At 34.2% G+C, this 12,232-nt stretch overlaps 1 protein-coding gene across 1 annotated transcript; it reads left to right on the plus strand.

The window, feature by feature from the left end:
- Nucleotides 1–1,141: 1,141 nt before the first annotated feature.
- Nucleotides 1,142–6,667, plus strand: LOC147407532 (F-box protein At2g26160-like). Its single transcript, XM_086436162.1, has 2 exons — nt 1,142–3,988; nt 5,314–6,667. Exon 2 carries the CDS (start codon nt 5,335–5,337, stop codon nt 6,526–6,528), a length of 1,194 nt encoding a protein of 397 aa, XP_086292288.1. The 5' UTR covers nt 1,142–3,988; nt 5,314–5,334; the 3' UTR covers nt 6,529–6,667.
- Nucleotides 6,668–12,232: the final 5,565 nt, after the last annotated feature.

Consider the following 12,232-nt stretch of genomic DNA (forward strand, 5'->3'; position numbering starts at 1 on the left):
GTAATAATTACCAGATGAACATCTAAATCATAAGTTACATTATGATGAAGATAGATAATAGAAAGTAATTCATCTCTTTTGAAAAGAAGTGAATTCACTCTTTTTTCAATGTCAAGCGATGAATCAGTTATATTTTTTCTTTAAAAGCAGCATAGCTTTTGATCAAATGTATGCTTGATAAATTATAAATGCATTTTTTAATCTCGAGGAGGTATATCGACATTTCAAAAATGATAAATTCATTGCTTTTGCAAAGTGACTAATCCGTTGGTTTTAAATATTAAATTCATCATTTTTGAAAAGTGGTGGGCTTGTCCTTGAATTGATCTTAACATTGAAAATGTATATTTTATTTTAAATTGATGAATATAATTACAAATCATCCAATGTATCACAAAAGCCATAGGAAAAATCAACATAAAATAGGTGATAAAATGAAATCCTTTTTTTTTTTTTTTTTGTGAAGGAACATTTTTCTTTTACTTACTGAGTTATATAAGTTATCGTCCAAAAAATAATTAAGGGTAAATTACATTTTAATCCTTTATAGTTTGGTATGATTTCATGTTGACCCCCTAATATTTTGAACAATTACACTTACCTATTCTTTCACATATGATATTAAGCTCAAATGCTATTTTACCCTCTCATTTTTATCTTTTTTTATGAAAATAATTAAATTTTGAAACTATAAAAATATCCTTGTCTGAACATTCACAAGGAAATTCATTTTTTTATGAGCATAATTTTATTTATTAAAAAGATTTAGATTTTGAAAAAAAAATGGTAAAATGATCTTTATAGAAAGTAAAATACCATTGTTTTTCACTGTTAGGTTGATGGCAAGTAGATGGAAGTCATCGAGGGGGGTTAAGTAAATTATTAGATAATTATAGGGGCCAACATAGAATTATTCCAAATTATGAGGGTGAAAGTGTAATTTTATTTTACTGAATTATAAGTTGCTGTTAACAAATAAGGGGCATTTTGCAAGAAAACTTTACGTTGCGATATATTAAAGTGATTTCCTCAATACACCCTAATTTTCCTACGATGTTAGTGTGATTTAACCCAATAAGGGATTGGTTGACATATTTAAATTAACTGAATTATATTTTGCCGCCAAAAATTCGAAGAATTTAGAAAGAAAATCTAATATGAGATGTGCTAAATAATTTTCCTTAAACTCAGTCATCGTCTCACTCGGTCACTCCTAATCCAATTGGAGAAACCGTTTACAATGTGAGATCTCGTTATTTGCCACAAAGCCGGAGTAGTTGTTTCGGTTCGATCTCATCTAATCCCAAAATAGTTCGATCTCCTCCAATCTTAAAAAAAAAAAATCTAGGGTTACGTATTTCAGATTTATGGTTTCAATTTCAAATCTCACTTGCTTTAATTCGTTGTAATTCTAACTAAAGAACGATGGGTGTTTGGGCCAGCCTTCCCAAAGATTTGTTGGTGGTGTTCTTTACGTTCGATTTCATGTTGTATGTGGTCCCTGGGGATCTGCTTTAGCAGAGAGATCACATCGCCTACCATACCAATTTCCATGGTTGATGTTACCCACTAAGGAGGAGGATGACACCACACAACATTGTGACTTCTTTAATCCATCCAACAAAAAGATTTATTCGTTAGAGCTACCCGATGCTGCTTGTAACAAATGTTGTTGTTGGGATCTTCGGAAGGATGGTTGGCTTTCGTGGAAGATAGTCGGAGATCTCAAATCAAACTTCCACCCGACGTTTCCAGATATATTGGATTTCCAGATCTCGAATGTTGGTGAAGGATATCTTTGGAGAGATTCCATGGGCAACACATATCCCTTTAGCCTAAAAAAGTTATCAGAATTTTACAAGGCAAAAATTTGTTCTTGGTTATTCTAATTCTTCACCACAAGCCTTGGGTAAATTTGACCTGAAGGCTTTTAAGTATATGTTTCTTGATTATTCTAATTCTCATAAGGGTTATAAATGTTGTCATCCACTTACTCATCTTCGATTCATCATGATGGACATCACATTCTTTGATGATCAGTGTTACTTTCCTAATCTTGATCGGCAATCTCTTCGGGGAGAGTGGTTCCTTCCATCCACTAATCACAAGTCTCTTCTGGAGTCATTTTTTGCGGTTTCACTATCTTTGCCAATTATTCCAGAATTTATTGTGGAAGTTGGCCAGCCAACCAAGTCAACGCCTAATCTTTTTGGACAAACTTACACTAGAAAGGGAAAATGAGTCATTGTTGATCCACTATGCCACACCATTGAGGAGCCAAATCATGTTCCCATGACTACTTCACATCCAGTTTTTTCAGATTCCAATGTTCCAATTGCTCATCGTAAAGGTAAACGTACTTGTATTTTGCATCCTATTTCTCAGTTTGTTTCCTACCATGATGTGTCTCCATCCTATCGCTCCTTTGTAGTTAATTTATCTTCTATTTCTGACTCATAATGTGTAAAATAAGCTCTCTCTAATCCCAAGAGGAAACGAGATATGAATGAGGAACCGAAAGCTTTAACAAAGAATGATACTTGGGAGTTGATGTCATTACCACAGGGAAAGAAATCTGTTAGCTGCAAGTGGGTGTTCACAATGAAATACAAGTCAGATGGATCGAATGACAGGTATAAGGCTAGGTTGATTGTTAAGGACGATGCCCATACCTATGGCAACGGTTATTAAGAAACCTTTGCCCTGGTAGCTAAAATGAATTCTATTCGTTTTCTTTTTTTTGGTTGCAAACTTCTCTTGGGAGCTTTACCAACTAGATGTGAAGAATGTTTTTTTGCATGGTGATTTGGATGAAGAAGTATACATGGATACTCATATAGGAGTTCATTTTTTCAATGCTAATGGGAAAGTGTGTCGTCTAAAGAAGTCCTTATATGATTTCAAATAGTCCCCACAAGTGTGGTTTTAGTGGTTCCGCCTTATTATGCAGGATGCGGGTTACAAATAATGTTAGGTTGATCACAGACTGTTTGTTAACCATAGTGGACCTTAAACTACAGTTCTTATTGTGTATGTTGACAATATTGTCTTACTGAGATCCAAATTTTGAAGCATCTTCTTGGAAATCGCTTTGAACTAAATGACCTTGCACTTCTGAAATTTTTTTTGGGTATTGAAATAGCTCGATCTTAGAGGGCATTTTTTATCTTACAATGCAAGTACGTGTTAGATCTCCTCCAGGAGGTTGGCAGATTTGGAGCTAAACCAATTGACACTCTAATTGAGCCAAATCACTGATTGAGTGAAAATAACAGTAAAGCTTTGGAAGATATCAGTCGTTAACAACGCTTGGTTAGTAAACTCATCTATTTATCTCTCACGCGACCAGACATTGCCTATGCAGTGAGTGTTGTTAGTCAATTCATGCATGTCCCTTGTGCTACACATCTTGATGTTACCCTTCATATCGTTCGATATCTAAAAGGATGTTCAAGGAAATGTTTGTTATTCTGTTCACATGGTCACATGCGTGTGGAGGCATGGACATATGCTGATTGGGCAGGTTCCATTACTGATTGTCATTCAACTTCTGGGTATTGCACTATGGTAGGTTGTAATTTGATTATTTGGCGCAATAAGAAATAGTCTGTAGTTGCTTGCTCAAGTGCCGAAGCTAAGTTCAGAGCCATGGCTCTTGGCATATGTGAGTTACTTTGGTTACGACGATTACTTCATGAGCTAGCTTGTTTACCTCTTCAGTCTTGTCAATTGTACTGTGATAACAAGGTTGCCATTAACATAACTCACAATCAAGTTCAACATGATTGCACCAAGCAAATTGAGGTCGACCGACATTTCGTCAAGGAGAAAGTTATTTTCGGTGATATCTGCATCATATTTGTTCCTACGTCACAATAGTTAGTCGGTGTCCTCAATAAAGCCTTGGGTCATGCCAATTTTGATACTCTTATAAGCAAGCTGGGCATGTGTAATATCTTTGCACCAACTTGAGGGGGAGTGTTATCAGGTAGAGATTATTTTTATTTTATTATGTTCATGTCCTTTTTAGTCTCTTCCTATTTATTATGTATCTCTATAAATAGGATTGAAAGAATAAATAAAAATATATGTTCTCTGGAATTTTGTTCTTCTCTTCTCTCTCCCTTTCTCTCTTTATCTTCTCTAAATCCTAGATTATATATTTTCAACAATATATATATATATATATATATATATATATATATATATATATATATATTGTTTAAAACGATGTAAATTTTGATCATGACATCTGTTTTACTAAAATTATCTATGCATTTTTGTCATCTCGTGAACATATATCAACTTTTGAAAATGACGAATTTATTGTTTTTTGCAAAGCAACAAATTCATTGCTTTTAAATAAATAAAATAACAAATTCTTTGCTTTTGGAAAAAGTGCTGGATTTGCCCTTGAATTGATCTTAGAGGGATATTCAGAATGCATATTTTAAATTGATGAATATTCTGTCGCAATTCATCTGAATGTTTTACAACAATTATTGGAAAAACCAAGTAACATAAAAATGTAAGAAAATGTATTTTGCATGCTTTAGATCATTTTTAATAAGTTGCTGCTAAAACATTAGGATCATTTTGCAAGAAAACTTTATAGGATTTTGTTAACATGTGCCCTTATGGGGTCTTGCTAACATGTGCCCTAAGGGCACCTGTTAAAGATCATTAAATATACTTTTGAAATAAGCATTTGAAGGTATTTTTGGTAAGAAAAACTTTTTTCTGCTCATTTTTGGTAAGAAAATAAATTTTCAAAGTGTATTTAATGCACCTTAAAGTTAAGGGTACACATTTAGGAGCATTAATACATCTTGGTATTAAGCATTTGAAGGTATATTTGGTAAGAAATTTTTTTTGAGCACATTTTTGGTAACAAAATAAATTTTCGAAGTGTATTAATGCACCTTAACATGTGCCCTTAGCCACTTGTTAACAAAAAACAACTTTTACATTAGGGTATATTAAGTAAGTTCTTTAATACACCCTTATTTTCCTATGTGATAGATTATTTGAATTTTTATATTAAGTAAAACCGCCAATAATTAAGAGAATTTAGAAAGAAAATCTTATATAAAGATGCACTAAGTCCTTCTGCCGTAGTCCCACATAATCCAATTGTCGAAACCGTAGACAAGCCATTAGATAAGTTTGAATTTGCAGGTGAGAAATCTGAAATATAGGGTTACATTTTTCATATTTGTGGTTTCAATTTCTATTTCGAATTTTATGTCCAAAAAATTAATGACTTTAATTCCTCCCTCACTTTAATATTTTCTCTACATGCCTCTTTCACAGATTCTAACAAACTAAACAACAATGGAAGATTGGGCCAATCTTCCAAAAGATTTGTTGGTGGAGATATCTAAGCGGCTTGCGATCAATGCTGATTACGTTCGGTTTCATGCTGTATGTCGTCCCTGGCGATCTGCTTTACCGGAGAAACCACATCGCCTACCATGCCAACTTCCATGGTTAATGCTACCCAACAAGGATGACGGCACCCCACATTGTGACTTCTTCAATCCATCCAACAATAAGGTTTATTCACTAGAGCTACCTGAGGCTTGTGGCAAATACTGCTGGGGGGCATCGGAAGGATGGTTAGCTTTTACGGAAGAGAATCCAAAAATCTCACTACTGAATCCTCTCACAAGAGCTCAAATCCAACTCCCACCAGTGACTACATTTCCACATATAGTGGATTTCCAGATTTCAAGAGTTGGTTGGGAATATCTTATAAGGGATTATGATGGCTTCATAGAATCCTTTAGCCTAAAAGAATTAGCAGAACGATACATGACAAAAATTGTTTTGTCCAAAAATCCTACGGTGGAAAATTATATTGCCGTGGCAATTTGTGGAGAATTAGGCGAATTGGGCTTTTGTAGATCAGGAGATGATAAGTGGACTATAATAAAAGATGCTGAAATTCATTTGGGCTACATCGATATCATTTATGTCAAGGAGCAATTATACGCCTTAAATTCTGAGGGAATAGTTGAAGTTTGGGATATCATCAGTCCTTCTTCAATGACAAGAACTGTTATATCAGAGGAAGAGTTACGTTACAGAACTGCCCAGAAGATGTATTTGGTAGATTTATCTGGGGAGCTCTTGCTGGTCATTAAGAAAGCAATAAAATCTGTTATTAGGTGCAAGGATGTTGAGTTCTATCAAACATCATGTTTCAAAGTTCTTAAGCTGAATGAGAATCAGAAGTGGGTCAAGGTGAAAAGCTTAGGTGACTCCATGTTGTTCCTTGGTCGCAACTCTTCTCTGTCTCTCTCTGCTAAGGACTTTCCTGGATGTAAAGCCAATTGCATATACTTCACTGATGATTATTTTTTGGGTCCTAGGCCTTACAATGCTCGCTTTCGTGGGGGTTTTGAGATGGGAGTGTTCAGCTTGGAGGATGGAAGTTTCAACCCATTTCCATGCTACATGGAGGAAATGTTTAGGTTAATTATTCAACGACCCATATGGGTCACACCCTCTCTGTATTCTATCTAGTAGTTTTTTTTAGTTTAGTTGTGTTTTAGGAAAGACTGTTATTAATTTTTTAAGCGTCCAGATCAATGTAGTAAAAACTGATTTTCGGAGAGTTGTTTAATTGAATTATTTGTGTTTTTAATGAAATATCAAATTCAGATTTCATAATCTTTATAACAATTACGATGAACTTTCTTATGAGGGCATTTAAGAAAGATCACATCTATTTCGCTTATTACCATGACATGGGGTCTTTTGCAGGATCTTTATGTTAGAGGAAAACAATGGTTTGTTATACATACTAGCGATAAATTTCATCCATCACCAAAGCCTGATTGGGTTTTACTCCCTCCCTATCGTAGACAGGTGCCCAAGGATTAATTTTGTGATATTTGTATCATGCTTATAAGTTTGGGAAACTTAAATTTTCAAGAACCGATGCTCCTAGTAATTTTTCTTTTTCTAGACTTCCCATGGACGATGAAATAAGATTTTAATTGTTTTAGTTCAAGCAGCTGTTAGTATAGCAATTTTAATGTAATTTGTTTCATAATATGCAGTTTACTAGATGTGATGTCGAATTATGTTTTTTTTATTTATGTTGATATACTTTGCGTTTCTTGTTAGTGATGGTAATGGATCTTGAATTTTACCTTCTTTTCTCAAACACTCAGAAGGGCTGAACAGTATCTTTTGATTATAACTCTAAATCAACAAGTTGAAATGAAAATGTGCTTTTAAAGACTGGCTTTTGATAATCATTTGGAGAGAGGGAATTGGTTTCATCTGGTTTTTATTGTATGGCCTGTGTAATTGTAGCTTGGATAATGTTAGGAACCCGATTCCTACTAATTATCTATAGAGTTTGTTGCTTATTTGAATTCTAGAAGAAGTATTATTTCTATTCTTATTAGAAGTCTGTTTTTAGCAGGAATCTTTGTTTATTTCCAGAATTCATTAGTAGTAGGAGTCTTTGCTCATTTAAAGAGGTTCTGTAATAGATTTTCCAGCAGAATTTTCAATAACAAATTAATTTATTATACAAGGAATGATTCCCCTTCTAAGTGAGTCGACTCTATAGGGTTTGGGTCCTATCAGATAATCTCTGTAGTGTTGATCAGATCAGTTTTATGTTGGAAGGAAATACGTCTAGTGACCCGTATCCATCTTTAAGAAAAGTAAAACTTCATTGTTCCAAAAAGCAGACATCAGTGTTTGAAGAGCGATGAAAACAGTGAAAGCAAAGCTGTTGAAGTGCTTGAAGAGCGATGAAAACAGTGAAAGCAAAGCTGTTGAAGTGCTTGCTATTAACATTGATGTTCATATGTAATGCTTGCCTTAAGCCCAGTAGTAGGTGGCTCATGTCAAAGTTGAGGAGGATATATGTGATAGTAGAGCTGGTTTGGAAAATGAGGCGGATAACCCCCGTTTCAGATGGGCAGGCTTATGCCAACAATTCAAGTACTTTTCTGGAAGGTGTTCCACAACAGATCCGGAGCTTCAAACATGTGCATGGTGCTAAGTATAAAGGTATTTATGATGCTTTCCTGTGAAGATTTCTGGTATGCTTTCCTGTGAATTTGGAATTTATCAAGTTGTTTGTTTTAGATTGTACAACGTAGGGCTCATAAACGTAAGACGATTATCGAGCTATTTGTGGATAGTTCCCCCTCTTGAAAACTTGTGAAAATCTTTGTGGGACTTTGTCCTTGTGGAAAGGGCATGGTTAGCAAATGATTTCATACAGGTAAGTTTTTTCATTTTATTTTAATAACATTCCTTATTTATTGCTAACATTTATTTCATTCTGTTATCTCTTCTTTTCGGAGGATTGCTTACTCTTGGTTTTTTATTTATGGTATTCTATGGGTTTTTCAGCCTTACTGTTTTTAATCTGACAGCATTTTATATTTTGATTCTATGGTATGTGTGTGTTCGGAAGATAACTGCTGCATCCCAAATATGTCAACAGGTTGCTTTTAATGGTGAGCTAAATTTTGGGAAACAAAATCTATGGAAGAAAACAAAGATAGTTACACCTTGATAGAACTGTGTTATGCAATTTTGACGTTCAGCTGAACCGTTTCTAAGGAGTGATGATCCTGGTTTTGGCCTTAAGACTGCAATTTACCTTCAGTTTGATCACAGAGAGGAGAAGATTGGAGAAATGACTCTGCCACTGGTTAGTTTATTTTGGCCAATTTTATTATAGTTTGCAAATGCTATGATGCAGTTTCTCTTGTACACACTTTAACTTTACATATCTTCTTATGTAGGAGATCACGTGTACTTTCACTTTGAAAGTAAGTTGATACTATGTGGTCGAGTGAGGTGCGTTTAATTATTTTCCATGATTTCATATTTTTAAAACTTTCCTAATTTTATCTTTTGTATTAGAGATGTCTATCTAGATTGGCGTTCAAAAATATTAGTATGAACAATGTTAAATTGCTTGAGGGCTTAGACTTATAGGCTCAGTTGGTTTGACACATAGCAAAACAACTTTGAGGTCATGGGTTCAATTCCAGCTTACCCATCAGAAAAAAATGTTAAATAGCTTGACTTTAATGCAAGATATTGATGGTAATTGGTCATATTCAGGCACACCCAAGCTCTCAGTTGAATCAATCAACTTACTCCTGATGATTTTATTTTTAATAATGGTGGACCTTGGTAGTAAATTGATTTTATAAACTTTATGTAGTTATTGATTTAATGACACCCAAGCTTAGATGGAGTCAACTAACTTGGCCTTCAATGGAATGTAGTGGCACATTAGGATTTGTGAGTAACTATCGACTTGATTTGTCTTTTGTTCAATTTGGTTTGACTTTGTCTTAGATAGATCTTGAATCGGACTTGTATCAATTTTGATCTCATTTAATCGTGTTTATATTATCTGAATCGAGTAGGTATTGGTGTTGGATGATCCAAACTTTGAGATTGAGCTTGAACCCATATTCCAAGGAGTCTTTTTCATAATGAATTACATTGAGCTATTGGATGATTCATGAGATGTTTTCATACTTCCATGAGTCTTTTTAACCAACAAATATTGTCAAAACAAAATTCAATATTTGTTGAGTTAAAATTATAGCTTGAGATCTTTCAAACTTGGGATAGCTTATCAACTGGGGTATCCTAAGACAGGCTTTGGTGTATGTGTAAGAGGGGAGAGTTTGAATATTTTCCCCAATCCCATTGTGGTTTAATTGGTGATGTGCTGGTAGAGTTTAATACATGAACGATACTTATCGCTCTGGTTAAGGGAGAACTTTATATGATTAAGATGGCAATCAATCTTGGCTAAAGGAGAAACTTTATAATAATGATGGCCAGCAGGTAATTAATAGGTTCATAGAATTAGTGTATTGGAGAAAGGATGTTGATGGATTATAGCAAGATTATAAAAAATGCGACTTTTTCTAAGATGCCTGCATACATACAGATACCAAATCTGAAAACAGGGATAAAATTTATTTTTCCTTAATTCTGGACACAGATATGGACATGAGTATTGACAATATATTAGCATTAAAAATATATTAAAGCTAAAGATATGATGTTTATTGAAGTAATTTTACTTTTTATGTACCAAGATACTCTTAAGACAGAATGATACGTTCAACCAAATGTTCTTAAAGGTGTTGGAGGCTTTTGCCTTGAGGCTCCCCTCGGAGCGAGGCTCACGTAAAATGCTTCTGCTTTAGTTAAAGAGGCAATGAAAAGGCTTACGCCTTTGGGGACTTGCACTCTTTTTTGCCACCTTTTGACTAACACGTAAGCCTTAATCCTTACAGGGGGTGATGGATTTATTTTTTTTCCTTCAATTTTTGTTATATTATTAAATATTAGACTAATAATAATAAGTTTGCCTCGGTATAACATTTATTTTACATACAACTTCTATAGCTCTTCCACTTACGCTACTTTTTTCTCTCAGTCAAATCTACACCTTTACTTCCCCTTCTAGCATTAGAGTGGTGTTATTTTGTACTTGGCCTGGTTGCTATACTCATAGTGTTGTGCTTTGTTTGATGGGGTTAAGACTTTTAAACTTGGATAGTTTGGAACTTTAGATACGATATAATTTAATTTGATTTTGATGAGTTTGGCATTTGGGGTTGGATGTTAAACTTTACAATGTGAAATTTGGAAATTGTCATATGATTCATTTTCTAAGTTAAAGTATAAATTGAGAGTGGAAGATCATGGAGAACAAGTGTTAATCTCCTATTGGTTGTTTGTGCAACAAAACCAATAAAATAGGAGAGTGTTCAACATGCTAAGTTAGGAGTTGGTTGTTGCCAGCTTAAATAACTCTCTTGATTGTGGAAAGAGTTCATGCAAATTAAATCTCTTTAATGAGAAAATCCAGATTTTTCCTCTCTTTAATGGATATGTTTAGGTTATTATTCAACAACCCAAAAGTTGGCCTTCACGGTCAGACATCAAATGCAAAGCATGGTGGCTTCATGACTCCAAAAGAACAGGGGCTTAATTTCCTGCACCACTAACACCTTGAAACTTTTGGTGTGGGTTCGGTTAGTATCATGATAATAGCCATATGATCACCTAGATCATAAGTTATACTATGATTAAGATAGAATAAAGCAATTAATTTGTCTTTTTTTAAAATAAGCGAATTTACAGCTTTCTACAATATCAATAAATTCGTCGTTTGATATTGACATCTTTTTTACTAAAATTATATGTGTATTTTTGGCATCTCATGAAGATATATTGGCTTTTGAAAAACGACGAATTTATTGTTTTTTTGCAAAGTGATGAATTCGTTGCTTTTGTGAAGTGGTGGATTTGCTCTTGAATTGATCCTAAAGGGATCCAAAATGCATATTTAAAATTGATGAATATTCAGTCACAATTAATCTGAATGTATTATAATAGCTATTGGATAAACCAAGTAACATAAAAAAGGTAAGAAAATGTATTTTGCATGCCTTAAATCATTTTTAATAAGTTGCTGCTCAAAAATTAGGTGCATTTTTCAAGAAAACATTATAGGGGTTTTGTTAACGTGTGCCCTAAGGCCACACGTTAAAGAGCATTAAATACACCTTGGAAATAAGCATTTGAAGGTATTTTTGGTAAGAAAAAATTTGAGTGCATTTTTTGTAAAAAAAATAAATTTCCAAAGTACTTTTAATGCACCTTAACGTTAAGGGTACATGTTAAGGTGCATTAAATACACCTTGGTAATAAGCATTTGAAGGTACTTTTGGTATGACACTTTTTTTAGCGCATTTTTGGTAAGAAAATAAATTTTCATAGTGTATTTAATGCACCTTTATGAGTGTCCTTAGGGACATGTTAACAAAATGCAACTTTTATGTTAGGGTATATTAAGTAATTTCTTTAATACACCCTAATTTTCCTATGTGATAGACCGGGAAGGGGCTCAATGCTTCAATCGATCGGTGAAAGGCTATATATACTTGGAATGATGGGATCGGGCACACATACACATGGTTCAAGGCGACCATCGGATCGTACGAGAGCGACTGTTTTAGTTCCTTACTGTCTTAGTTCGTGAGGCTCTCGTAAAGGAAGGGCCTTCAAGCTTCCCCCAAGCAATGAAGTTATTGGCGATGGATTGGTTGGGTTCAATGGCCGACTATGATTCACATACGACTCCAAACACTAAAAAACTACAGAGAACTATCTCACTTATTCTATTCCCTAATTACCAGATCTACACAACTAT

Source organism: Akebia trifoliata, chromosome 3 (assembly GCF_017979445.1).
Source record: "Akebia trifoliata isolate Shusen 1 chromosome 3, ASM1797944v1, whole genome shotgun sequence".
NCBI lineage: Eukaryota > Viridiplantae > Streptophyta > Magnoliopsida > Ranunculales > Lardizabalaceae > Akebia > Akebia trifoliata.